This window comes from Delphinapterus leucas, chromosome 1 (assembly GCF_059928025.1).
Source record: "Delphinapterus leucas isolate spDelLeu-1000000601 "Yukka" chromosome 1, BTC_Dleu_Yukka2, whole genome shotgun sequence".
In the NCBI taxonomy this organism is placed as follows: Eukaryota; Metazoa; Chordata; class Mammalia; order Artiodactyla; family Monodontidae; genus Delphinapterus; species Delphinapterus leucas.
Genome location: NC_143129.1, coordinates 152551504 through 152578413, shown reverse-complemented (window position 1 = coordinate 152578413; position 26910 = coordinate 152551504). Strand labels below are relative to the sequence as shown.

The following is a 26910-nucleotide window of genomic DNA, read 5'->3' as shown; positions in this document are numbered from 1 at the left end:
TTTCGTCTGCACTGTTGCAGTAGCCTGCTGGTGGGTTTCCCTGCTTTTAGGCTTGCCCTCCTTAGTGCACCATCCACACTACAGCCAAAGAGGTCTCTCTAAACTCCCTTCTGGTCCCATCACTCTCCTGCTTTGAGAGGTCTTTCTATTCCTCACAGTCTGTCTGTGGTGGAAAGTGAGCATCAGTGAAGGCTCCATTGGGAGTTACCCCTTGAGCTGGGGTCTGGAGGGTAAGTGAAGCCTGCTGGATGGAGCAGCAGGTAAAGCTGCGTGTCTTTGTGACATTCCTTGGCGTCACGTAGTGTTCCTCAGCTCATGTGGTTCCTGGTGAGCAGCCTGTCCCCCCTCATCACGGCCCACTGGCCCTCTCTAAGGTCTTTACTTTGCAGCACTCTCTGTACTACAAAGTGCTTCTCCCCAGAGTAGCCTCTGCCCAGCCCAGTCCTGCTTCACTCAGCCATGTTGGGCCGGTGGATTGCTTAAGTATCCTTTGTCTTCTCTACAGGCTCATGAGCGCTCAGAGAGTTCAGAAGTGGCTTTTGTGATGCAGCTGGTGAAAAAGCTGATGATTGTCATTGCCCGCCCTGCTCGTCTCCTGGAATGCCTGGTGAGTGGGCTCTCGGGAGGTTGGTGGGGCGGGTGGCTGGAGGGGAGGGAACGGGGGCTGTAGAGGAAGTATTCTGCTAACAGCAGAACTGTGGGGGTACCCACTGCCATTTCTGCTGCTGAAATCCTTGTTTAAATATGACACGCAAGCAAGTCCCTGTGAGGAAAAGTGGATGCTCCTGAAAAGTGTGGCAGGGAGGGGTGCTCGTCTGCCCAACCCACACTGAGCAGGCCCCAGGTCAATGGGGACCCTGGGGGTGAGGAGCACAGGCCAGTTTCGTTTGCACAAGTTGAGTCCACCCTTCATTTGATCATTCAGTGACACTACTGAGTACCTGCGTCATTCTAGACACTGGAGATACAGGCGTAAGTAAAGCAGAGTCCCTGATCCTACAATGCCTCCTCTGCAGTAGAGTTAGATTTCGTCTTTTAGTGCCTTAGGTATGAGGCGTGGAGACATGCAAATAATAATTATGATACTGGAAGAAGTTTGCAACCAAGGGAAGTACAAGGTGCAACGGGGACATGGGGAAGGAAGTGCTCTAGTCCTCCTCGGGATGAACAGAGATGGACATTCAGTGAAGGCTCCCTGGGGAATGTGAAGCTTAGTCAGCTACTTGCAGGATAATTATGAGTTTGCCAGGGGAGAGCCATCAGAAAAGGCATTTGATGGAGTACAGGGTGTGTCTGAAGTGTTGGTGAGGGATAAACTGGGAGGTAGGCCACGACAGGACCATGGAGAGTGTTGGGTTCTTGGCTCCGGAGTTTGCATTTATCCTTAAGGCTACTTGGAGCCATCAGAAAGTTTAGGTAAGAATATGACATTGTCAGATTTACTTTTTTAAACTAATTTTATAGAGGTATAATTTACATACAATCAAATATATCCCATTTGAGTATACAGTTCAATGAGTTTTAACAAATATACACCTGTCTAATCACTGCCACAGTTAAGATGGAAAACATTTCTCCCGTCTTAGAAAATTCCCTTGTGCTCCTTTGCAATCAGTCCCTTTCCCCTGCCCACCTTACCTCCCACTCCAGGCAACCACTTATCTGCTCTTTCACTATGGATAAGTTTGCCTTTTGTACAGTTTCATATAAATTAAATCATATAGTATGTTCTGACTTCTTTCACTCAGCATAAGTTTTTGAGATTCATACATGTTATTGCATGTATCAGTAATTGGTTCCTATTTACTTCTGAGTAATACTCCATCAGATTTACTCACAAGGAAGATAACGCTGGCTGCAACATGGATAGTGAGTTGGAAGGGAAGGCAGGATGAGCCAGGGACAGCCTTGCAGAGGCACTTAAAGCCATTGATGTGACGGAGAGGAGCGCCCAGAACTAGGACAGTGGTGGGAGGACAGAGCAGAAGAGTTGGGTAGAGGCGGGTTTCTGAAGTAGACATTCTGACTAGACAGGGACTGAGGATGAAGAAGAAGGTAAAAGGACTTCCAGTCTGGGTTAGATTGTATCCACGTAGGTAGTGGTAGAGTTCTCCAAACCCGTGAGACCAGAGGTAAAGAAAGCAGTGGAGGCTGGGGTCGTGGTGAACAGAGGCCTCTCCCTCAAGGACATGAAGTCCGTGGTTAGACAGGGGCTTGGAGTTAGGCCTGGGTTTGCGTGCTGATTTTCTCTTTCTTCCTACCTCTGTGGTCATGGTCAAGTCTGTGCATCTCTGTGAGCCTTGATTTCCTCACCAACACAGAGGTGTCTCCTCTGTGAAAGGTTTAACCCATACTGGCACTTAGTAACTGGCACTCAGTCAATGGGGCCCTCATTATTATGTGCTCCAGGCAGACAAGGACTTCTGTGCTGTGTCCACAAGGCTCTCCAGCCCCCAGCACACAGGGGTTTGCTCAGTAGATGTCTGAAGGCATGTGTGTGCACCGCCAGGGCTGTGAAGTGTGATTGAAGGTGTGCCAGGACTGCCCCTCTTCACTGGGTGTGGGAACACACCTGACAGTGCCGTGTCCGGCTGGCACAAGGCTTTGGACCAGGCGAATAGGCAGAGCTCTCTGGAAACCAAATGCTCTGGTTCTTATTGCTGTAAAGACAGCAAACGCTTAGGATGTCCAATCTGGAGGTGACCTGTAAGACAGCTTTGTCCCCATTGGTTCCTGAATCATGATGTTTCTTGGGATTCAGGGGTAGGGGTGTCCATCACAAAGAGGAAGTCTTCTTGTCATCCTACTCTGGGTATATGCCGTAAAACCAAAGAGACCAGCAGCCTGCTTTTGTAGCCCTCACCACTGACTACCTCTCTCCCCGGTACAGGAGTTTGACCCTGAAGAGTTCTACCACCTGTTAGAAGCAGCTGAGGGCCACGCCAAAGAGGGACAAGGGATTAAATGTGACATTCCCCGCTACATCGTTAGCCAACTGGGCCTCACACGGGATCCCCTAGAGGGTGAGCATGCGGCCTGGCGGCTGCAAAGAGGCCACACAGCCTACAAGCTCTAACAGCAGGGAAGCCACTTGGAGAAGAAGCTTAGTTGGACAGGGACACAACACAGCATCAGAGGCCCGAGGGCTCTAGGAAAAGCTCTGTGTTCTCTGTCATAAAACAGCCCCTCCTTCAGGATTGTCCACATCTGCCTTATATAACCCAAGCTGGATTGCCTTGGGCCCACCTGCGTTGGATTTAGAGCCTAAGATCAAAAGGTCATCACAGAGGGCCACAATCACATTTTCAAAAATGGTCACCTCCTCTGCATGCTTGCCTCTCCTGCTGCCACCTCGCAAGTCCTCCTGTGTCTTTGGGGTGGTCCCAGCTCAGGGCTTCAGAAGGTAATGCCATGCTCTGGGCCTTCACACTGAGCCCCTCCTGAACCATGGGCTTCCAAACCCCTAGTCTCTAGTCATCCCACTCCTGCCTTCCCTGCTTCCCAGCCTCATCTGGCAAAGCAGAGTCTTGACCAGCAGGATGGGGGCCAGCTATCAGACAGCCCAGCTTTGGGCCCTGTTTTCAGGCATTGTCCCAAGTTTGAGGGAAGCTTTGTAGAATTTGCCAGGCCTTTTGAATGGCACTGGACTTCTAGAAATAGGGGTGGCAATATTATTTGACAAACAAGTCTAAAAGCTGTGACTGCACTAAGGATAGAGCCACAGGACCGCCTCCCAGCCTGATGCAGGAAGCATTAATGCCTTCCCTACATGCATCTGTCGTGTGATGTGAATGGACTGCTGAGATGTCTTGACATTGCCACGCACACTTTTCTCTTGTGTCCTTGCTTTGTTTCTAGAAATGGCCCAGTTGAGCAGCTATGACAGTCCTGACACTCCAGAGACAGATGATTCAGTCGAGGTAAAGACCCTGAGCTCCTGCCTCAATCCTGGCCCCGGGGCCCTGTGAAGCAAAGGGCTGTGAATTCTCTCTAAGAGACTGTCTGAAGGAGGGATGGCGGAGTGGGTGATGGCTTACGCTGTCTGAGAGGTCATTCAGTTCCTGGGGAAGAATGGGCAGGAGGCCACGGCAGGGCTAAGAGCTGAGCAGATGCTGGGGCCACAGCTTCCCCCCAGATGTGAGCTCTGAGAAGCATTCCTGGCTCCTGCCTTTTCCCATGTCTTCCAGGGCCGTGGGGCATCTCTGACTTCTAAAAAGACACCCTCTGAAGAGGACTTCGAAACCATTAAGCTCATCAGCAATGGCGCCTATGGGTAAAGGCGGGGGTCAGGGTGTGGCCGGGACTGGAGCTAAGTCAGCCCTGGGGCTCTTCCTTCCGGAAGTGAATGATGCCTAATCCTCTGAGCACCAGATGCCTCAGGATGGACCTGTCCCTCCCCGAAGCCTCCAGGAGAGGCAAGAGCCCAGTTTCCTCTGATATCTGAGTATGGTTCCTTTCCCAGGAAAGATTCCCTCTCCTCTTGGTGGCACTTCTCCTCTCACTGAGCTCTGAGGAGGGCTTGAGCTGTGTCCTCAGGACTTGGTATATCAGGAAATTGAAGAGCTCCCTGGGCAGGTGCTCAGATCCTTCTCATTGATAAGCACCCCCTGCTCCTTTGTTCTGTGCATTGATACCACCCAAGCTCGCAGTGGAGGAGAGCACAGCTCAGGGGCTGAGGGCCGTGGGGTACGGATGGGCTTTGTTTCCAGGGCCGTATTCCTGGTGCGGCACAAGTCCACCCGGCAGCGCTTTGCCGTGAAGAAGATCAACAAGCAGAACCTGATCCTACGGAACCAGATCCAGCAGGCCTTTGTGGAGCGTGACATACTGACTTTTGCTGAGAACCCCTTTGTGGTCAGCATGTTCTGCTCCTTTGAGACCAAGCGCCACCTGTGCATGGTGATGGAGTATGTTGAAGGTACTGGGGAAAAGGTGGCCTGGCTTGGGGGCCACGGCATAATCTGAGACAGCCCTGAGCAGGGACCAACAGCTCGTGTAGGCGTGAAGTTTCAGGGCCCAGCTTCCCAACCTCTCTTTGGCCTTGGTTTCTGCCTTAGGATCTCAGAGACCATTTGGCCATGGTGGGCACAAGGTGTCGTGCCCCTCCCAGGGAGAGGCTTCTGGAGCAGTAGCTGCCATGAGGCTGCCCATGTCAGGACAGGATGTATCAGCCCCACAACTACAAAGCCTGCACAGCCTGGCAGACCTGCTGGCACCTGGCAGGAACAAAGCGGGTAGCAGAGCCACCAAAGCCCAGGGTCGGATGCTGGGAGGATTGCATCTGGGCCCTCAGAGGAGAGGAAAGCCACTGCCCTTGTGGATGGTTTTTGAAGGGGATGCCCCTTAGGACCCCACAAAATGCTCTGGGGATGGTGTAGGAGAGCATCATGGGGCACAGCTCTGGAGGGGGGCAGCCGCTTTGCCAGTGGCCTTCCCTCTCCCTTCGTCAGGGCTGCGTACAGCTTCCAAAGATATTTTGCCTAAGTCTTGAAGTTGAAGCTGAACAAAACTCCGCTTTTCATTCTTTGGGTAGGTGCTGGGAGTTTACAGTGTTACTTTACTCAAAAACTAAAGGAGAGCCAACAGGAAGGAAATAAATGGACAAATGCTGAAGTCTCATCCTAAAATAACTTAGTCCTGTCCCAACGAGTCAGCTTACAGGCCTAGAGGCCTGGGTTCCTTCCCTCTTTGTCCTGAACAATGGCCTTGACAGCCACTGGCCGGCTCGTCTTACCTCCTGCTCCCCTCCACACTCTCCCACCCATGCCAGCAGCAGAGGGGTTAGAATCACAGTCTCTGGCACCAGGGTATTCTGTGACACTATCTACTCTGGGGCCTCTGAGACCATCTAGAGCAGGGCACTGGACCCATCCTTCATGGTGGCCTGGGCTTGTTGCAGGAGGAGACTGTGCCACTCTGCTGAAGAACATCGGGGCCCTGCCTGTGGATATGGTGCGCCTGTACTTTGCGGAAACTGTGCTAGCCCTGGAGTACTTACACAACTATGGCATCGTGCACCGTGACCTCAAGCCTGACAAGTATGCCCACTCTCCAAGTCCCTTGTTTAGGGTGTCCCTCTTGGGTCTCTAGATAAATGAACGCAGACACAGCATGTTTGAATCTATCCCAAATGGCTGCTAGGAAACACTGCTCATGTGGGTGACCATCTAGGCTTGGTACTCTAGCCCCTGACTACCCCAAATGCAAAGAACATTGCCAGCAAGGTCTGGCAGGGGCACCGTAAGGCTTTGGTGACATCAAAGAATCACTGAGGAGCTCCACTCAAGAAACCAAGCAGGAACAAAAGAATCCACACATGTAGTAGATGGCTAAGCAAGTGTCCTGACATTTACTGACACCTACTGTGTGCCAAGCACTGTATTCTAGTCCCTGGCCTGTAGAGCTTAAATCTGGTGTGGGTGGCAGAAATATCTTTGTATAGGCTGCTTCTTAGAAGGTATTAGTCAGGTGGGCGAAGGTGGGAGGAGGTTTCTCAAGCTGGGGAGCGGGATTTGCAATGGCACGCACAGGTGTGGGGACGGGTCCCATTCAGGAACTACAAAGAGTACAGTATGGCTGAAGGTGAGATTGTTAGTTGGTCAGAGTAGTAAGAGAGGAAGCTAGAGAGAGGGGCAGGGATTGGATCATCAAGGGGCCTTTTGTTAAGTTTGGGTTTAATTTTAAAGGGTCCTAGAGAGTCTCTGAAGGGCCTGTTAACCACAGGGTGACAGAGTGTCACACTCAGACTCTGATTTAGGTTTAGGAAGATCACTGCCCATGGAAAGAGGTGATGAGAGACCATGGCAGCAGTCTAGGCCCAAAAGAACAGTGCCTGCACTGGAACAGAGTCAGGATGGAGAAGAGAGGGATAGTGTTGGGAAGTGGAAAGGAAATGATAAGGCTGGGGTGAGAGAGCAGGAGTCTGGGATATCTTCCAGATTTCCACCTTGGTGCTGGTGGTGGTAAGCCTCTGTAGTGGAAAGCAGCTTTGACATTAGACAGACCTAAGTTCATAGAGCTCGTTAACTCTCTGAACTCCGGGTCTGTTAATTAAACCTCTCTGAGCCTTGTGTTCCTCCTCTTGGGGATAATAATACCTACCTTTGTTGTGTTAGTTACTCTGTAAGACCTTTCATGAGCCAGAATATTTTGAAGCCAGAATATTTTGATAAATAATTGCTAAAGCACTTATCACAGAGCTCAGTAGGTAACAGAAACTACTGCTTTTCACTGAGAAGAGGACCGGTTAGGAGGCATGACCTTGTTTTGGACAGGTTGAGTTCATGTGCCTGTAGGACATCTGGGCAGTTTTTAGGCATGGAGCTCATGAAAGAAGTCAGGGCCAAAAAAAAAAAAAGTCAGGGCCACAGATACAGATTTGGGAATAAAGGGGTAGTAGGGCGAAGCCTTTGGCACAAAATGGCTCAGGCAGAGTACGTGAAGAGGAAGAGACAGTTCTCTGTGAGATCTTACTTCTAGTTCCTCCCAGCCAGCCCTCCTAAAACTAGCCGTGGATGTGGAACGAGATCATTGTGCCCCTTTGCCCTCTCCCTGACTCGGGGTATTGTGAGCCACTTAGGTCAGGAGAGGAGACTGGGAATGGCTGGAGCCTTAGGAAGAGGCTGATCGCTGGTGGAAGAAAGTCTGTTTCTCAGCTGGCTGATACTTGCCCTCAGCGTAGAATACGGCTGAGGGCAGTAAACAAAAGTGAACCGGGGGAATGGGCAGAAGGCAGGCTAGTTGCTTGTGCAGACTACAGTGCTCACACAACCAGAGCTATTTATTCTTTCACAGCTGCCTGTCTCCCTGATGAAGCTACCCTGCTTATGTCCCACAGTAGACGCCTGAGCGGGAAAATTGGGCATGTACTAAAACCAGCAATCTTGGAAGACCAGGGAGTAACTTCAAACTTTTGTTTCTCTGGTTTCCCAGCCTGCTGATCACATCCATGGGGCACATCAAGCTCACTGACTTTGGCCTTTCTAAAATCGGCCTCATGAGTCTGACCACAAACTTGTACGAGGGCCACATTGAAAAGGATACTCGGGAGTTCCTGGACAAGCAGGTAATAAGAAGGATGGTTGAGACCTTGGGGGTTGAATCCAGGCCTCAGAGTAAGGACTGGAGGCCACATGCTTACCTTGCAGCTAGATGTTAAGACTGAGAGCTCCTGTCTTTTCCACCGTTTGGTTCCAGGGAGCCATTGAGATAGGCAGCACATTTGGAAAATAAGGTGGCCCATGAGAATCACACGGGTACAAAATCCAAAATCGTCTTCCGCCTCGGGGTTTGAAGAAGATAGGTCACATAAGCATTGGCACTCTCAGAGCCTGATAAGAGGTCAGTCCTGAGACTTCCAGCCTCAGTAAAGAGCAGAGCTCTCCTGGCGCCTGTGTCCTTGGAACACAGCTCCAAGTTTCCACTGGGCTGCATCCTGAGAGTAGCCACGGGGCGTTTCCTGATTTGACATTACAGGTTGTGACTGTTCACAAGTCCCTGTAGGAGTCATATGACTGTAGTGTCTGTTCTTTGGAGGCTGGAGGGCAGAGACCAGTTGTGGGTACCACATGCCAAAAAGGAGTGGTGGTTCCAGGCTAGAACTAGATGTTTCGGTTAATTAGGAAAATACATAAACTCACCCCACCAACAGCTCCACCCCTGGTACGCTAGGGCTCCTATTGCTCCTGCTCATTAACCAGAGTGAGCTGAGTCTTCATTCAGAGACTTGCTGCTCCAGAAGTGGGAGCACCCCAACCCCTCCAGCCGCCATGCCAATGCACTGTCTCTGGATGCTGAGCCAGCCCGGCTTCTTTGTGCCCAGGTATGCGGGACCCCGGAATACATTGCCCCTGAGGTGATCCTGCGTCAGGGCTATGGGAAACCAGTGGACTGGTGGGCCATGGGCATAATCCTGTATGAGTTCCTGGTGGGCTGCGTCCCCTTCTTCGGAGACACTCCAGAGGAGCTCTTTGGGCAAGTGATCAGTGGTAGGTACCATCCCCCTGGCCCACCAAGGGGACAGAATCTGGATCCACAGATATGACTTACGCATGCATCTGCGAGGCTTACGAGTTCTTGTTCTGTGTTCATGTGTGTGTGTTTGGTATGCTTGCCTCAGATAGGTGCACATGCAGACTCTGTGTGTCACCTAGCGCTTGTTCTGATTGTGTGCCTGGTCCCACATGAGTGCATGGGTGTACCTGTGTTGTGTCTGTGCATACCCCGTGAGTGTGAGTTCTGTGTGTGTGTGAGTGTACATGTGTCTGGAGTGTAAAGGCAGGGTGAGCTGGAGATCAGACCACTGCTTTGCAGTGGCCACCCTGGACCAAAGAGCAAGCCATGGTCTAGGATGTGGGAGGCTCCCCTAGAAGGACAGGAACCTGTACAACTTAAAGGAAGTGGGTCCCAGGCAAGACTTTCAGGGCTCTGGGCTGGGCCCTTTATGCCTCCCCACACGTATCCTATCACAGGACCCTCTTCTCCATCTCCCCACTCTGCCCACGACTTCTGAGACTTCTCTAACCCACTCCTTTCTTTTCACACCCAATGACTCTTCAGATGAGATTGTGTGGCCTGAGGGGGATGATGCGCTGCCACCGGACGCCCAGGATCTCACCTCAAAACTGCTCCACCAGAACCCTCTGGAGAGACTGGGTACAGGTGGGACAGGCCCCACTAACCTTTCTCAGCACTTGGAGGAGTAGGGCTGATTCCATATAACTGGGAGGTTCAGGCTTCAGGTGTGGGCGGTGCCCCTGGATCCTGAACCTCTGCCCTGCTCCCTGTGGGCGGAAGAGGAAGGTGCTGGAGCTGAGGCCTCCAGGCCCAGCCTTTCGAGGCCTAGGTTCTCACTGGACGTGCTGACCTGGACTCCACACAGCTCACCCCAGCCCCTTGCCCACGCCATCCCTGTCCACAGGCAGTGCCTATGAGGTGAAGCAGCACCCGTTCTTTATTGGTCTGGACTGGACAGGACTTCTTCGTCAGAAGGCTGAATTTATTCCTCAGCTGGAGTCAGAGGATGATACCAGCTACTTTGACAGTAAGGCCACTGGTGGGACGGGGAGGAGCAGGGATCCCACCTGTGTGCCCAGAAACACCTGTGCACCGTGAACTTGGTATCAGGAGCAGCTTCTCCAGGCCCTCCTGAGGTCTGACAGGGTTGAAGGAGGCCACCACCATGGCCTCTGAAAGGCACTGTTCTGTGTGCAGCCCGCTCAGAGCGATACCGCCACGTAGACTCAGAGGACGAGGAGGAAGCGAGTGAGGACGGCTACCTTGAGATTCGCCAGTTCTCTTCCTGCTCTCCAAGGTTCAGCAAGGTGCGACTGTGGGGGGCCCAGACTGGGAACTGGGAGAAGAGGACCTATTGAGGGACATCCCTGGGGCACGCCTGGGGAGGAGGGGGATGGGCTATCTCTGGGAAAAGAGCGGGCAAGGTCTGGGCCTGCATGTGACAGATGCCTCTAGATCTACTCAGGGCCCTGACGTATGAGATGCCAGGGTGCGGCCAGGTCAGACCAGTGGAATAGCTGTTTCCTCGAATACTCATCTGGTATATATGGGGGAGGGAAGAGGAGAACTGGCTCGAATTCCTGGGCTTCAGGCGCTGAGGATCCTTTTCGCCCCTTGGGAGGTGTGGTCGTTGGGCGTCCCGGCAGGTCTCCTGTGCCCACAGGTGTACAGCAGCATGGAGAGGCTCTCGCTGCTCGAGGAGCGCCGGATGCCGCCCCCCACCAAGCGCAGCCTGAGCGAGGAGAAGGAGGACCGCTCGGACAGCCTGGCGGGGCTGAGGGGCCGAGAGCGGAGCTGGGTGATAGGCTCCCCTGAGATGTGAGCACCCAGAGCTCGCCCAGGGGTGGGCGGCACAGCCATCCGCTGGTGGTCACGGATGGTTGGGAGGCATGTGGTGTGGTGAGGGGCCTTCGAGAGGATGGCTCCTGGAGAGAGGTTCTGTGACATGAGCCCCAGAGGAAGCCTGGGCTGGAGGAGGGAGGCCGCCGGGGCCACCTCACCCTAGGCCTTGTGTCTCACAGATTACGGAAGCGGCTGTCAGTGTCTGAGTCATCCCACACGGAGAGCGACTCCAGCCCTCCCCTCACAGTGCGCCGCCACTGCTCAGGCCTCCTGGACGTGCCTCGCTTCCCTGAGGGCACTGAGGAGGCTGGCGGCCCCCCTAGGAGGCAGCAGCAGGAGGGTGCTTGGCTTCTGACACCCCCGTCTGGAGAGGGGGTATCCGGGCCTTCCCCTGAACGGCCAGCGGAACGGCGGCTGAAGCTGGATGAGGAGCCTCTTGGCCAGAGCAGCGCTTCCAGTCCAGGTGTGGCCCAGCGGGTGGCCAGAGGGCCTAGGCTGGGGATGCTGCAGGGGGCCAGGAGGGGAGGCTCCGCTGCACTGCAGGTCTCACTGGTCACTTGGTCCACAGCCATGGAGACTCGAGGAGGCCGCGGGACCCCACAGCTGGCTGAGGGAGCCACAGCCAAGGCCATCAGCGACCTGGCGGTGCGCAGGGCCCGCCACCGGCTGCTCTCTGGGGACTCTATAGAAAAGCGCACTGCTCGCCCCATCAACAAAGTGATCAAGTCTGCCTCAGCCACAGCCCTGTCCCTCCTCATTCCTGCGGGTGAGGCCCCCGGGGAGTGAAGATAAAACTCATAGGAAGGGCCTTGGAACCTCTGTGGGCCCGTGGCTGGGGTGTGCACACAGCAGGTGTGTCTGTGTTCTGTGTGTCAAGGAGCAGGGATCCGAGAGGCTGTGTGTCACTGTGGCCCCTTTGTTAAGAGGGCAGGGGTCTCTGGAGGTGTGCGTTGGTCTGGGGGTGTGTGTGCGTGTTCCAGAAGGCAGATAGCACCGTGTAATGAGCGCAGGCTCTGAGGCAGAGGCTCATTCAGATCCTGGTTGCATCACTGAAGGGCTCTTGATCTTGAAGAAGGTGCTTAATCCCTCTGAGCCTCAAGTTCCTCATCAAAAAATGTGGATATTAATGATGGTAACTCATAGGGTAATTGTGACGTTCAAGTATGTATGAAGAGCTTCTATGGTCCCTAATGCATATAAGTAAGCACTCAGTAAATGCGAGCCCGTCACCTCCTGGGGTCTGTGAGGGTCTGGGCACACGAAGGCGCTTTGCTGCTCGGAGGTTGCGGGGAAGACATACCTGGCTGGGGGCAGGCTCTGTGACTAGAGCTGTGTGGGATCAACAGCCCAGACGGGGGCCGGGCTTGAGCATGGACGCACTAAGTCCCGGCTTCTCCTTCTTCAGAGCACCACACCTGCTCTCCACTGGCCAGCCCCATGTCCCCGCATTCCCAGTCATCCAACCCATCATCCAGGGACTCTTCTCCAAGCAGGGACTTCCTGCCAGCTCTCAGCAGCTCAAGGCCCCCCATCATCATCCACCGAGCCGGCAAGAAGTATGGCTTCACCCTGCGGGCCATCCGTGTCTACATGGGTGACTCAGACGTCTACACTGTGCACCACATGGTGTGGGTATGTCTGACCATCCAGACCTGTTGTCTCCCAACTTCATCACTCTTCTTCCTTCCCCTTACTCGGGCCTGTCAGTCCCTGCTTCTGTCCACGCCCACATTACCCTCAGGGGTCAAAGAGTGGGGGGCAGGGGTCACAGCTCGATGAGCAGAGCTAGGCCCCACCCTTCATGCTCAGGCTCCAGGCTGAGGACTGTTCTCTCCCCGGGACAGCACGTGGAGGACGGAGGTCCAGCCAGTGAGGCGGGGCTCCGTCAGGGGGACCTCATCACACACGTCAACGGGGAGCCTGTGCACGGGCTGGTGCATACAGAGGTGGTGGAGCTGATCCTGAAGGTCAGTGCTGGGTGTGCCGCCTGCTGCGGTCCCTGAATGAGTCCAGCCTTATGAGTCTGTGACTGGCCATGGGGGAGTGGGAGAGTTGGGTGCACACATACCTGACACTGAGGACAGATGCACATACACACGGAACTTGGGAGTGGACGTAGCAAAGGGTTTTCACTGGAAGGCGACACCCTCATTGACCGAGGCAGGGATCCTGCTGAGCTGTGGGTAGGACTGGAGGACAGGGCATGTGAGCCTCTTCTCTATCTTCCCAACCCCAAACCACTTGGGCTCCAGTGGAGCCATTTCCTAATCTGTGAAGAAGGAAGGTGGTCCCTGGCTCAGACATGGTGATGCAGGGGCAGAAGCTCAAGCTGTGGGACAGCCGTACCCGGCGGGAGGGGCAGGGGCAGGGGCAGGAACACAGCCACGGCCTTAGCCTAGGCTCATGCTCTGATCCCCAGAGTGGAAACAAGGTGTCTATTTCAACAACTCCCCTGGAGAACACATCCATTAAAGTGGGGCCAGCTCGGAAGGACAGCTACAAGGCCAAGATGGCCCGAAGGAGCAAGCGGAGCCGGGGCAAGGATGGGCAAGAAAGGTGAGCCAGACTTAGCCCAGGGGATCTGCTCTCAGCCACCTAGGTGCTAGTGTGTGCTGGGGACCCTGGCCCTTGGCCCAGTGTGTGCTGTTCCCTGGGCACCAACTCAGACAGCCTCTGACCCCTGTCTCTGCAGCAGAAAAAGGAGCTCCCTGTTCCGGAAGATCACGAAGCAGGCATCGCTACTCCACACCAGCCGCAGCCTTTCTTCCCTTAACCGCTCTTTGTCATCAGGGGAGAGTGGGCCAGGCTCTCCCACACACAGCCACAGCCTTTCTCCCCGATCTCCCACTCAGGGCTACAGGGTGACCCCTGAAGCTGTGCATTCAGGTATGAAGGGCTGGTTGCAGAGACAGCCCCTGGGAGGTAGCAGAGTCCTGGGCCCTCTGTGCTTCCCACTCATCCCACTCTGAAGCTCTCATCCAACCCACCCCCTTAAGATCTGGCAGTCTTGGGGAGGAGGTGACAGAGGTGGAGGGTGACTTCATTTCTGTAGCCTGGGCTCTGGTTCACTGGTGGAGTAACCTTGATCCTGGGACATTCCAGGCCTAAGCCCTGTTTTGCCCCTCAGTCACTTCCAAGAGCTAACTGCTCTGCCTTTGTGTGTGTGTGTCTCTGTTTGTCTGTCTGTGTAAAGTGGGGGGAAATTCATCACAGAGCAGCTCCCCCAGCTCCAGCGTGCCCAGTTCTCCAGCCGGCTCTGGGCACACACGGCCCAGCTCCCTCCACGGTTTGGCGCCCAAGCTCCAACGCCAGTACCGCTCTCCACGGCGCAAGTCAGCAGGCAGCATCCCACTGTCACCACTGGCCCACACCCCTTCTCCGCCACCAGCAGCTTCACCCCAGCGTTCCCCATCACCCCTGTCTGGCCACGGAGCCCAGGCCTTCCCGACCAAGCTTCACGTGTCGCCTCCCCTAGGCCGGCAACTCTCACGGCCCAGGAGTGCGGAGTCACCCCGCTCGCCACTACTTAAGAGGGTGCAGTCAGCTGAGAAACTGGCGGCTGCACTTGCTGCTTCCGAGAAGAAGCTAGCCACTTCTCGAAAACATAGTCTTGACCTGCCCTACCCTGAGCTAAAGAAGGAATTGCCACCCAGGGAAGTCAGCCCTCTGGAGGTAGTTGGGACCAGGAGTGTGCTGTCTGGTAAGGGGGCGCTGCCAGGGAAAGGGGTGCTGCAGGCTGCTCCCTCACGGGCCCTAGGAACCCTCCGCCAGGACCGGGCTGAACGGCGAGAGTCGCTGCAGAAGCAGGAAGCCATCCGGGAGGTTGACTCTTCAGAAGATGACACTGATGAGGGGCCTGAGAACAGCCAAGGTGTACAGGAGCCAAGCTTGGTACCTAACCCAGAAGTGGGCCAGGATCCACTCCTCACAGGAGCAGGAGCAGGAGAGGGTGAGGAAGAGGACGCCTTCTTGCCCAGGGATCCCAGGAGCCAGGGCCCAGTGGTCCCAGGCCTATTGACAGGGGTCACACTGGGATCTCCCAGAACGGAAGGCCCTAGTGTCCCCCAGAAGAGGCTTGGGATCCTACAAGCCTTTGAAGAGGCTGCCAGCTCCTCATCATCAGCTCCCAACCTGGGTAGGGCTGGACCCACAGACCCCATCCCCCCTGAAGGCTGCTGGAAGGCCCAGCACCCCCACACCCAGGCACTAACAGCACTTTGTCCGAGCTCTTCAGGACTCATCCCCGCCAGTTGCTCCACTGCCTCCACCTCCGGAGAGCTGGGCCTGTGGTCCTGGAAATTCATTGCTGAAGACCCTGACAGGGCATCCCCAACCAGAAAGGCAACAATGGAAGATGGGCTGGCCAGCTCCCAGGATTTGGAAACTACAACTCCAGTCCACCCTGCAAACTTGTCTCCCAGACAGGAGGGGAAGTCATGGCCACCCAGTGCCCCTGGGCTGGCCCATCTACCTTGTGAGGTTCCCAGCCAGAGCTGGCTATGGGAGCCTGAGTGTACACAAAGAGAGGAAGAGGAGCCAGCCCCGGGTATCACCAAAGTGCCTGATGCCTCAGGTGACAGGAGGCAGGACATTCCATGCAAAAGCTGCCCCCTCACCCAGGAGCCTGGGCCCAGCCTGCTCCAGAAGGGCCGAGACCCAGGGGGCCCTCAGAAGCATCAGGACTTGGCATTGGCACCCGATGAGCTTTTAAAGCAAACATAGAGGTTGTTTGCCATTTCTTGCACTCAGTCCTGTGTAATACACGCTCTTGGAAACTATCTTTATGTCTTTGGCTTTCTTCTTTCCTTCAGTCAATACAAACGTAACTTAAGGTCCTGTGTTGCTGCTGAGAATGCAGTGATGAATGAGACACTGCTGTGGGAGGGTGCCTAAGCCAGCTAGGCTTCCCAGAGACTAGGGCATCTGGGCTCAAACCTGGAGGACAGATGATAGGTAGTAGTTTGCTAGGTTAGAAGAGTGGGGATTAGTGTGAGAAAGAATGTCCAGACAAAGAGTACGGCACTTGGCATACACCTGGCATACTCAAAGAGCTGAAAGTAATTCAAACTGGAAATGGGTCTAGTGAGTTAGGCAAGGGCCATACCTAAGAGTCTTCTAGGAGTTTAGACTTTCTGTAGGAGATGGGGAACCAGAGAAGGCCATGTAGCAAGTAATATTCCTGCTATATAGAGAAGGGAACTCAGGTTTTCAGACATTAACGTGAGCAAGATCATACAGCTCTGGGCAGGGCTAGGATTAGAATCTAGACTCTCTTGACTCTAGAACCCACATTTATCTCCTAATTTGGAGTGCTCTTAGTAAATGAGAAAAAGAGGTAGAGGGAGGTGAAGAGTTGAACTTGGGATATATTTAATTTGAGGTACTTGTGGGACATCCAGAAGTTTGGGTGCATAGGCCTGGAACTCAGTAGGGAAATCTAGACTGAAGTTAGAAATCTGAGAGCCATCAATGTATCAGTAGTAATACACTAGCATTTAAGGCAAAGAAAGAAGACATCAAGGAAGAGTCATAAAATCCAAAAGTAAAGAGATTTTAAATGGAAGGAGAGCTTACTTTGTAAAATGCTGAGCGGCCAGGTGAAATAGAGAAACTGCCTTCCGTATTTAGTCATAAACCCTTAATGTCTGTAGCCAGTCAGCCCTTCTTGGGCTGTTCTCAGGTAGGCCGTAGCACTGGATATGGACATTGCTGACGTGAGCAGCCCCCAATAGGTAGGACTGCAGTTGGTGAGTGGGTGGGTGGTGTGGAAGGAAGGGGGAGGACAGCTGTGGGACCATTGTTGGAGGAGTCGGGAGATGGTATCCCAGGGACAGGAGGTAGGGCTGTGGTAGAGGGCCTCCATGGTGATGCAGGACTCACCAAACTGCTGTCTTGCACTGACTGTTCTGTAATCCAGTGCCTAGGTCAGAAGGAGAGGCATCAAGAGGCCTAGAGACAGGAAAATGCCTCTGGGTACTGGCTGGGCGCGACATGCATCCTGCAGCTCCTCGTCACCCTGCGTCGGGAAGGCTGTGGCCGCCAGAGGGCGCACCCTGCCTGTGCTGGCAGATGTCTGGCCCCTGAGCCTTCCAGGCCCCTCTTGAACCTCCCTTCCTCCTTCCTTCAGTCATTCACTGATGGCAGATCCTTGGACAGCCTTTCCGGGACACTGGGAACACAGGTAACTAGTTGCCTGGGGCAGCCCCCCATGTAGGTCAGGATCTGGCTAGAAGCACCATACCATAGGTAAAGGGAGAGGTGCGGGCACATCTTGCAGCAGTTCCTGGGAGGGAGGAACTGCCCCCCTGGGGGGTTGGAAATGGGAAGGAAGGGGTTTGCGAAGAATAGGCACAGAGATGCTAAGCATCCTGTAATGCTTAGGGCAGCTGCCCCAAGTGCCAGTGGTGCTCCCCTTGAGAAACACTGCCAGATTAGCCTGAGGAGTGAGGAGCTTCTGGAAGGTAATTCTGGGAGTGGTATAATCAGATTTAGGTTTTAGGAAGATCACTGGCCGCAGTGTAGAGAGGCTCAAGTGGAGTAAGCCGACCAGAGAGAAAATGATGTAGTGACCCCTTGTGGTGGTCTAAACTAGGATGGCAACAATGAGGAGGTGTCCCCAGAAGGAGGGAAAGTGTAGGGAGCTGGACGCATAGATCTGGCAGCCATCAGCCAATAGGTGGTAATTAAAGCCATAGGAGAAGATAGGGATTGTACAGAGGACATGTGCAGAAGGAAAAAGGAAAAGGTCCAAGCCATTGGGGTTAGCTGAGTGGAGGGAGCCAAATGAAGAGTAACTGAAGTAGGGGATGAGATCCTGAACGGAGAAGCCAGATGATTTTAAGAATTTTGTGATTTACCATAAGAGCAATTGAAAATTATTTAATGGTTTTACGCAAGTTCAGATTTGGGTGTTTTTTTGTTTTTAATTTTTTGGCTGTGTTGGGTCTTTGTTGCTGTGTGGGCTTTCTCTAGTTGCGGCGAGCAGCCTACTCTTCATTGTGGTGCACAGGCTCCTTATCGCTGTGGCTTCTCTTGTTGCGGAGCATGGGCTCTAGGAACGTGGCTTCAGTAGTTGTAGCACATGGGCTCAGTAGTTGTGGCTCGCGGGTTGTAGAGCGCAGGCTCAGTAGTTGTGGCGCATGGGTGTAGTTGCTCCGTGGCGTGTGGAATCTTCCCGGACCAGGGATCGAACCCATGTCCCCTGCATTGGCAGGCAGATTCTTAACCACTGTGCCACGGGGAAGGCCCTTTTTGGTGTTTGTTTGTTTTGTTTTGAGTTTAGTTTTTTTTGTTGTTTTTAGTTCCCCGACCAAGGATTGAACCTGGGCCCTGGCAGCGCAAGTCCGAGTCCTAACCACTGGACCACCAGGGAATTCCCCAGATTTCTATTTTGAAACGATGACTCTGGTTGCTATAATGAAAATGAATTTGAGGGGGCAAGAATGATAAAAGGGAGGCCTTCCAGTATTGTTAGAGATAGTGAAACAGTGAAGTTGGAGAGAAAAGTTGGGTATCTTTGCTATTTAGAAAGTAAAATTGATAATGGGTTGGTGGTGGGTTTTATGTAGACACAAAGCAAAGGTATCAAAGATGATGACTACATTCCTGACCTATATAACCAGATGAATTATGTATTTCCATTCACTGAAATATGAAATAATGAAAGAACCAGGGCTACGTGGTGACCCTGCATTCAGTATGTTGCATGTGAGGTACTCGCAACATAGGTCTGGGCAGGAGAAACAACGATGGGTATAATTGGCCTAGAGATGGTAGGTGAATTCATGGATGTGGATAAAACTGCCAGGGAAGAAGGCATAAGTGAGGTGGCCAGAGAAGCCCAGGAGACTTAGAGTCCAGGAGAATTAAAAGGAACAGTCAGAGATGCAGGAGGAAAACGAGATGATCACGGAGTCAATGGCAGAGTTTTTCACAGAGTAGTCACAATGCTGGTTACTTAAGACATCAAGGAGAGCAGTTTCAGGTAGTGGTGGGACCCGTACTGAAAAGCTTGAGGAGGTGAAGAAATAAAGACAAACTTAGATGTCTTTTTAAAAAGGTTAGGCTCTGAAGAGATAAAGGATTGAGTAGAGACTGAGCAAGTGGAGTGAGAGACAGCCAACCACGTTTAAATGGATCATCCAGTTGAGAGGAAACAACAGAGAACTCACAGGAGATTCCTGAGAAGATGGGAGAAAATAGGATCCAAAATACACGTGGAGAGACTAGCTTATAGTTGGAGGAAGGCTACCTTTTGTAATTTGACAGGTGAGAGGGAGAGGAGTTATGTGGGTGCAGACCAGTTATAGGTTTGGTGGTAGGAAGGTAAGGGAATTCATAGCCAAGCATATGTTTACTCATTAAGTAGACAAAAAGTTTGCAGTCCTGTGGGACACCCAAGGCCCCATTTGAGATATCCAGCCAGCAGGTGGAGTTCAGAAGAGAGGACTGGGCTGGAGATAGATAGGAGTTTGAGCATCCCATGCTGAGAGTGGGAAAAAGTCTCGGAATTAGGGGAAATCATCCGTGGTTCCTAGCACTGGCCTTGAGGGTGCTATGTAGCTAAGTGCAGTGGGGAGGAAGGATGTTGGCAAGGTCATTTAGAACAATAGATTATTGCCCTTCAGTCTGATTTGTAATTCAGTACACAGGTGAGTGGGGCCTGAGTGACAAGTATGAGAACTGCGGTGCCCTTTGCCCACAGTGCTGGTCACATGTTTGCTGATTATGTTCCCAACATGTAGGAACCTCAACAAAGAGGGTGATGGCCGGGGGCAACAAGAGGACAGGCAGACTAAGACAGCCCACACCCCTGCCCCCACAAAAGAGCATGCAAACACACTGCTGGGCAGAGACAGGTATTAAGAATCAATTAAGTGGCCTTTCTAATAAGAATGGGGTGAGGACAAAAGGGCTCTCACGTTTAACTTTATCAGGGTTAGTTTCTGAGTCTCCCTGTGTGCTGTGTTGGTGGACAGGATTCTGGCATCATGCCTGACAGGCTTGACTTCCTCTTCAGGGGAAGAAGAGAGCCTCTGGTAAACCCAATTCAACCTCAGGACTGATCTTGATTTTTTGGTGCCACGGCGGAGAAGGTTTGGGAGCTTCGGGGTTTTTCAATACCCCAGTCCTCTTCCTTTTGCCCGCCCCCCCCCCCCCCGCCCAGCCCCGCCCCCCATAGCATGAGAACAAAAAGGTGCTTTATTGCAATGTCTTTATTGTATTACTGGAGCAAGTTGGCCAGACTGTCCCCACTTGGGGAAGGTAAAAAACAAAAAGACCAAAAAGTATCTCCCCTCACCTTCCCCCCACCCTCCCCCACAACTGCACAGCAATGTCTGAACACACCTGGTGACAAGAACAATTTGCAAAAGTGGTCTAGGAACTACATTATGAATTGTCCCAACACAAGACATACAGTTGGCTTCCTTGTAAATCCGATATTTTTACGTAACTACATGAATTTTTTTGACTACACCAAAGACAACAGAAGAATAGGTTTTTCACGAGTAACAACAGGGCACCAAAGTCACATGCTGGAGTTTGTAAGGAAACAAGGTTGTCTATCACAAGTGGCTGGAGTTAGAGCAAGGCTGAGCAGGTGACAGCAGAGGACCCAGCCAGGCCCCCATCTGGACCCTCTGCTTTGAGGCCATTGAAGCCTCAAACAGATCTACTAAGGAGTCTTAACTGGCAAGAGACCAACTTGAAAAACCAGTAATTGCCCAGATGCAATTCTTGGCCCAAGAGGACCCATGAGGCTGGTTCCTTGCTGCAAGAGGAGACCGGTGGAAGACACCACATTGGCTCTCAGAGCTTCTGCAAAGCACTTGAGGGTCCAAAATAAGCGGGGATTCCATCGAGGCCTGGAGACAGGGTAGGGGCGGTAATCAGAAGTCCTCAACCTTGACCAAATCAGTGGTAAGGACACCACTAGCCTATACAGGCCTGAGGCATGGCCAAGGCTTAGTTAGCATCTATGGCCAGATGGAGACAGCATTGTTCTGTGATGAAAGCTCGACCTGGAAAAGATAGGCCTCTGACCAGTGTCCAGCCAGCCCCAAGCTGCTTCCGTGTTGGTGGCCAGCTTCTCTAGCCAGGAAAACAATGAGCCCCTCTGGTCTTGGTCTGTCTCTTTACCCTCTGCCTCACTGAGGCTGCAGTTAAGATGCGAAGAGAGAATCCCAGGGCCCAGATCATGGGATAACACACACAGCTAGGTTCTGAGGAAGGAGGCCAAGACCTGCTGCCAAGACCATGGAGTAAAAGAGCTGCATACTACCCCTCTGAGTGGTTAGCAGACTGGTCCCTATGCCATTTCCACTGGTCAAGATCAAGCAAATCACATGGCAACTACTCAGAAAAGATACTTTCCAACTTCTCAAATGATCCCTAGGTCTTAGTTCCCACAAAGCAACAAATTCAGTAATGAAAAACAGGAAAGAAAAAAGTGAAGGAATGTATGACTTAAAAATGAGTAGCCCTTCTCCACAAGCCAGCCCAAGTGTAAATGGTAGATGGCGCTTGCGCTCTCCCTGCACACCCTTAATGCTGCCTGATAAGGAGCAACACATGGTTCATCCTCATTCTCCTTTTCGTTTATTTTAAGAGATATCCAGGACACACTAAATTTTAGTACCAGAAAGAAGGGATTCCTTGCACCCAATCTTGAGCATCTAGCTGTTTAAGCAGGTTCAACAATCTGGCAATATGGGGAAGGGATTTCAGCTGGCTATCAACTAGTTAAGGGCTTAGGTCAGAACAGTGACACTGGAGGGGGTTTCATCTGTCTGCCTCACCCAATCCTGAAACTGCAACATAACCAAGGAAAAGCCAAAGATATGCCCCTTTTCTTTCTATCTTCACTGTCAGTAACTCTGGAGGTTCTCCCCCAAATTTTTAATCTATTTCTATGTCATGGTCCATTCTAGATCCTGTCACCAAGATAGGTGCTCAGGGAAAGCAAAATTTGTTTCTTTCATTCCCCAAAGCTAGAGTTTCCCTAGGTGTAAACCTTATTTATTCACCAAGACTCAGATATTGACTTCTGTAGCTCAGCCAGGATGCCTGACTGCACAGCTTTGGGCTCAAACAGCTGACTCATTCGAGCCTATTATGGCTCTAGGATTGGCTCAGAGGCAGCTGGACTCTATTTGTCAAACGAGTGTTGACTGAGGAGGGTGGGGCATAATGGAGGTAGGAGTAGAGGCTGCCTCCAGCTCCATTTGCCCAGCTTCACTCAGCTGGGAGGCTTAAATCACATGAAGCAGAAGATTCCTGGCCTAAAATCAGGGCCACTGGAGCATGAGGACAGTCTGTGCACATCATCTTAATGGCAGGATCACAAAGAAGGCAAAGAAAAAAGCTTCCAGATGGCTTCGGCTAACAGTCTAAACTCCAAGCCATCCCTTCCTCTCCTTGCAAAAGTTTCAGAAACCACTGTATGGAAGCACATGGGTAATGTGGTATGACCCTCGCCCTGGAAACCAGAGCCCTTGGGCCTGTGATTTACTGAAGTCCCTGACCGCAGTCTGGCTCCCTTCCAGCTACAGCCTTAGCCACCTATGGTTCCCCTGGGCCCTACCCAGCAAACGACAGGAGATGACAGGAAATTAAACCATGTTGACTATTTCTGCTGGGCATTTAAACTTGGGGAAGCACATATAAGAATGTTGTTCTACATCATTATTTGGTATATCAAGCCATCTAAAAGCACTGGATTGCACCTTTTCTTTACTCATACACACAAGTTACAAAGGTTTCAAACAACGGATCATTCTTTAGGCTAAGAAAACACCACACAAGTACCAACTTCATTTTATGATTCAAAGCTCACCAGCCCACGAAAAGAACACTATTCCTCACCTCAGAGAAACAAGGGCAGGGCAAAAGGAGTTACACTGACCAATTTTAGTGTTTGCTAAAACTAACAAAGTCTCTAGTTTTACTTTCAAGTTTTGGTACAGAAGTGTGCATTCAGATACTAGTGCCGCCTTCTTCCATCAGACCTTAGTCTGGCAACAATCGTTTTGCTGGGATCAATTTGGTTTCTAAACATAATGCTTCTTTAAAGGGAGGAGCTACTGAGATGCTGACGCCTAAACGATGTTGGTTAAGTACCTTCGGTTGAAAGTTTTTTACCCATGGATTAAGATTCTTTAAATGAAATCCCAAGCCTCCCCATTTTCCTTTGGTTGTCTTTTTCACCAAATGCCATTCTACCACCGAACCAAAACCACCGCCTTGTTGGGAGGAAGAAAGAAGGGCCATGCCCCACTACACTCTCAGAGCAACATGGCCTCTCAGAAGAGGACATGGACTCCTCAGAGGCTTCCAGATATAACCCTCACCCCCATCAGGCCTAATGTGTTCTGTTGAGGGTGCCTGGCTAAAGAAAAACCCCAATGAAACAGACTTTCCAAAATACACCATCTGCTCCCAGCTTCCTATGTCAGTGCAGCGGTGAGTCACAGAGAACCCCAGGCCCTGTATGCCCCCATTCTGGCCGGCTGCTGCTCGGCCTCTCCACTTCACATTCACAGAATCACTTCTTGTGCAAAACAAGCAGTCTACGTAGAAAGAATGCCCTCATAGTCTAATAAAAACTGTATAAAAATCGCTAGAGAGCCACCGCTCTTCCCACTCCCTCTTTATCTGCAGAGCGAGGGCATCTGTGCGTGGACAGGGTAGGCAAGCCTGACGTTGAGGGAGTCATTGTGCTGGACGAGGGATGTCTGCTGGTAATGGAGCACCAGCTCCTTCAGTGAGCTGTACAGGTTGTAGGGCTCTGCAAAGCCATAGCCCCGAGCAGTGCTGTAGATCACGCAGTGCTTCACTTCCCCATCAGCACTGCAACGATACAACACACAAACACCACAGGGAATTAAGGCAGATAGCAACAGATAAAGGGACCCTAAATGAACAGAAGTCTGAGAGCAGTTGTTCTGCAAAGGAGAAGTAGAAGCTTTTTGTCAATCAAAGCTTGTATGATATCACACCCATGTGTCCCCCCACCCCTACAGACTTGTCACAGAGATACCCTTCATTTCCCAAGACCTGGTAGCTAAAATGGATGGCTGCATTTAATCACTCAGCTCTGGACCTCCATTAGGCAAGAATGCACTGCAGGGGGCAAAACAAACCAAAAAAAAAATTAAGTGTGCAAATCAGTGGTTTTTAGAATATTCATAAGGTTGTGCAACAATCACCACTATCTCACTCCAGAATATTTTCATCACCCTAAAAAGAAACCATGTATCCATTAGTAGTCACTCTGTATTCCTCCCTCCCCCTAGACCCAGGCAACCACTAACCTACTGTCACTATGGATTTACCTATTCTGGACATTTCATATAAATGGAATCATACAGTATCACTCAGTCTTTTTGGTCTGGCTACGCTCACTTAATACACCATTTTCAAAGTTCTTCTGTGTGGTAGCAGGTATTGATACTTCATTTCTCCTCATGGCTGAGTAATATTCTATTGTATGGATTGCCACAATTTGGTTGTCCATTCATCAATTGATGGGACACCTGGATTGTTAACACTTTTTGGCTATAGCGAATAGTCATGTACAAGTTTTTGTATGGACATGGGTTTTCAGTTCTCTTGGATATATACCTATGAGGGGAACTGTTGAGTCATAAGTTAAACTTCTTGGGAATTCCCCAGAGGTCCAGTGGTTAGGACTCAGTGCTTTCACCACCGTGGCCCTGGGTTCAATCCCTGGTCGGCGAACTAAGATCCCACAAGCTGCGTGGCATGGCACCCCCCAACCCTGCCAAAAAGGAAGTTAAACTTGAGAAACTGCCAAACTGTTTTCTGAAGTGGTTGCACCATTTTAAATTCCTGCCAGCAGTGTATGAGGGTTCTAATTCCTCCACATCCCTGTCAACACTTGTTATTGTCCATCTCTTTGATTACTGTCATCCTTGTAGTATCTCATGGTGGTTTTGATTTACAGTTCCCTAATGACTAATGACATTGAGCATCTTTTCATATGCTTATTGACCATTTATATATCTTCTTTAAAGAAGTGTCTACTTGAATCCTTTGCCCATTTTTAATTGAGGCACTTGTCTTTTTATTGTTAAGAGTTCTTTATATATTAGACACTAGTTGCTTAGATATATGATTTGCAAATATTTCCTTCCATTCTGTGGGTTGTCTTTTTTACTTTCTTGATAGTGTCCTTTGATGCACAAAGTCTTTAATTACGGTGAAGTCCAATTTATCTTTTTCTTTTGTCGTCTGTGTTTTTGATGTGTAAGAGACCACTGCCTAATCCAGAGTCACAAAGATTTATACCTAATCTTTTCTCCTAAGTGTTTTATCTTTTAGCTCTTACATTTAGTTCTATGATACATTTTGGTTTTTTAAAAAAAATATTTATTTATTTATTTTTGGCTGGTTGGGTCTTAGTTGCAGCACACGGGATCTTTTCGTTGCAGTGCATGGGCTTCTCTCTAATTGCAGCACGCAGACTCTAGCTGTGGTGCACGGGCTTAGTTGCCCTGTTGCATGTGGGATCTTAGTTCCCCAACCAGGGATCGAACCCACGTCCCCTGCATTGGAAGGTGGATTCTTAACCACTGGACCACCAGGGAAGTCCCTAAGATACACTTTGAGTTAATTTTTGTATATGGTGTGAGGTAGGGGTCCAACCTCATTCTTCTGCATGTGGCTCACCAGTTGTCCCAGCACCATGTGTTGAAATGACTATTTTTTCCCCTTTGAATGGTCTTGAGACACTTGTTGAAAACCAACTGACCATAATTGTAAGGGTTTATTTCCTGGCTCTCATTTCTATTCATTGATCTACATGTTTAATCTTATGTTAGTACCTCACAATTTTGATTACTACAGCTTTGTTGTAAGTTGTCAAATTGGGAGGTGTACTTCAACTCTTTTCTATTCTTCCAGGTTATTTTAGCTGTTCTGGATCCCTTGCATTCTCATATGAATTTTAAGATCGTCTTGACATTTCTGTAAAAGGCCAGCTGGTACTGTTTATAGGGATTACACTGAACACATAGATCAATTTGGGAAGCACTGCCATCCATGAACATGGATGTTTTTCCACTTATTTAGGTTTTCTTTAAGTTCTTTCAATGATGTTTCATAGTTTTCACTGTATAGCTTTTGCATTTTTTTAAGCCTAGGCATTTTAGCATTTTTTATGCCATTATAAATAGAATGTCTTCATTTCATTTTCAGATTGTTCACTGCTAGTATATAGAAACAACTGATTTTTGGTATCCTAATGTTTTAACCTGCAACCTTGCTGAACTCATTTACTAGCTCTAATAGTTTACTTCTTCTTTTCCAATCTGGATACCTTTTATTTCTTTTCCTTGCCTAAATGCCCTAGCTAGAACCTTCTGTACAATGGTTAGAAGTGGTGAGAGCAGACATCCTTGTCTTCTTCCTGATCTTAAGCATTCAGTCTTTTACCACTAAGTACGATATTAGCTGTGGGTTTTTCATACCCTTTATCAGGCTGAGGAAGTGCCCTCCTGTTCCTAGTTTATTCAGTGTTTTTTAACATGTAAGAGTGTCAAACGCTTTTTCTGAGTCTACTGAAATAATCAGTAGATTATTGTCAGTTGATTTTTGTCCTTAATTCTATTAATATGGTTTATTACATTGATTTTTTAATGTTGAACCTCTTGGCATTCCTAAGATGAATTCTACTTAGTCATGGTTTATAATCCTTTTTATATGCTGCTGGAGTTGCTTTGCTAGTGTTTTGTTAAAGATTTTTATGTCTATATTCATAAGGAATATGCCTTCATAAAATGAATTAGGAAGTGTTCTCTCCTATTTTTTGGAAGAGTTTGTGAAGGACTTGTGTTAATTCCTTTTACAATATTTGGTAGAATTCACCAGTGAAGCCAATTTCTTTACTTGTTATAGTTCTATTCAGAATTTCTACTTCCTCTTAAGTCATTTTTGGTAGTTTGTGTGCTTCCAGAAATTTGTCCATCTAGGTTGTTTAATTTGTTAGCATATAATTATTCATAGTATTCCATCTTTTTTTTTTTTTATTTC

General features: G+C 50.5%; 2 protein-coding genes across 3 annotated transcripts in view; one reads left to right on the top strand and one right to left on the bottom strand.

Annotated features, from left to right (window-relative positions):
• Nucleotides 1-19982, top strand: part of MAST2 (microtubule associated serine/threonine kinase 2) — a 203645-nt gene extending 183663 nt beyond the window's left edge. For both annotated transcript variants that reach the window (XM_022575586.3, XM_022575583.3), the window contains 19 exons: nucleotides 506-607; nucleotides 2891-3023; nucleotides 3859-3920; nucleotides 4188-4273; nucleotides 4710-4918; nucleotides 5900-6038; nucleotides 7933-8065; nucleotides 8822-8987; nucleotides 9559-9660; nucleotides 9920-10042; nucleotides 10213-10322; nucleotides 10679-10833; nucleotides 11037-11320; nucleotides 11426-11623; nucleotides 12263-12489; nucleotides 12702-12824; nucleotides 13277-13413; nucleotides 13550-13743; nucleotides 14051-19982. In XM_022575586.3, the coding sequence (XP_022431294.2) occupies nucleotides 506-607; nucleotides 2891-3023; nucleotides 3859-3920; nucleotides 4188-4273; nucleotides 4710-4918; nucleotides 5900-6038; nucleotides 7933-8065; nucleotides 8822-8987; nucleotides 9559-9660; nucleotides 9920-10042; nucleotides 10213-10322; nucleotides 10679-10833; nucleotides 11037-11320; nucleotides 11426-11623; nucleotides 12263-12489; nucleotides 12702-12824; nucleotides 13277-13413; nucleotides 13550-13743; nucleotides 14051-15579 (4212 nt within the window). In that variant the 3' untranslated portion in view covers nucleotides 15580-19982. The remainder of the gene's footprint in view (nucleotides 1-505; nucleotides 608-2890; nucleotides 3024-3858; nucleotides 3921-4187; nucleotides 4274-4709; nucleotides 4919-5899; nucleotides 6039-7932; nucleotides 8066-8821; nucleotides 8988-9558; nucleotides 9661-9919; nucleotides 10043-10212; nucleotides 10323-10678; nucleotides 10834-11036; nucleotides 11321-11425; nucleotides 11624-12262; nucleotides 12490-12701; nucleotides 12825-13276; nucleotides 13414-13549; nucleotides 13744-14050) is intronic.
• Nucleotides 19983-20027: 45 nt separating this feature from the next.
• The window catches only part of PIK3R3 (phosphoinositide-3-kinase regulatory subunit 3), an 86146-nt gene continuing 79263 nt past the window's right edge, over nucleotides 20028-26910 (bottom strand). Inside the window, exon 10 of the mRNA XM_022575597.2 lies at nucleotides 20028-23706. Within this exon, the coding sequence (XP_022431305.1) occupies nucleotides 23508-23706 (199 nt within the window). The 3' untranslated portion in view covers nucleotides 20028-23507. The remainder of the gene's footprint in view (nucleotides 23707-26910) is intronic.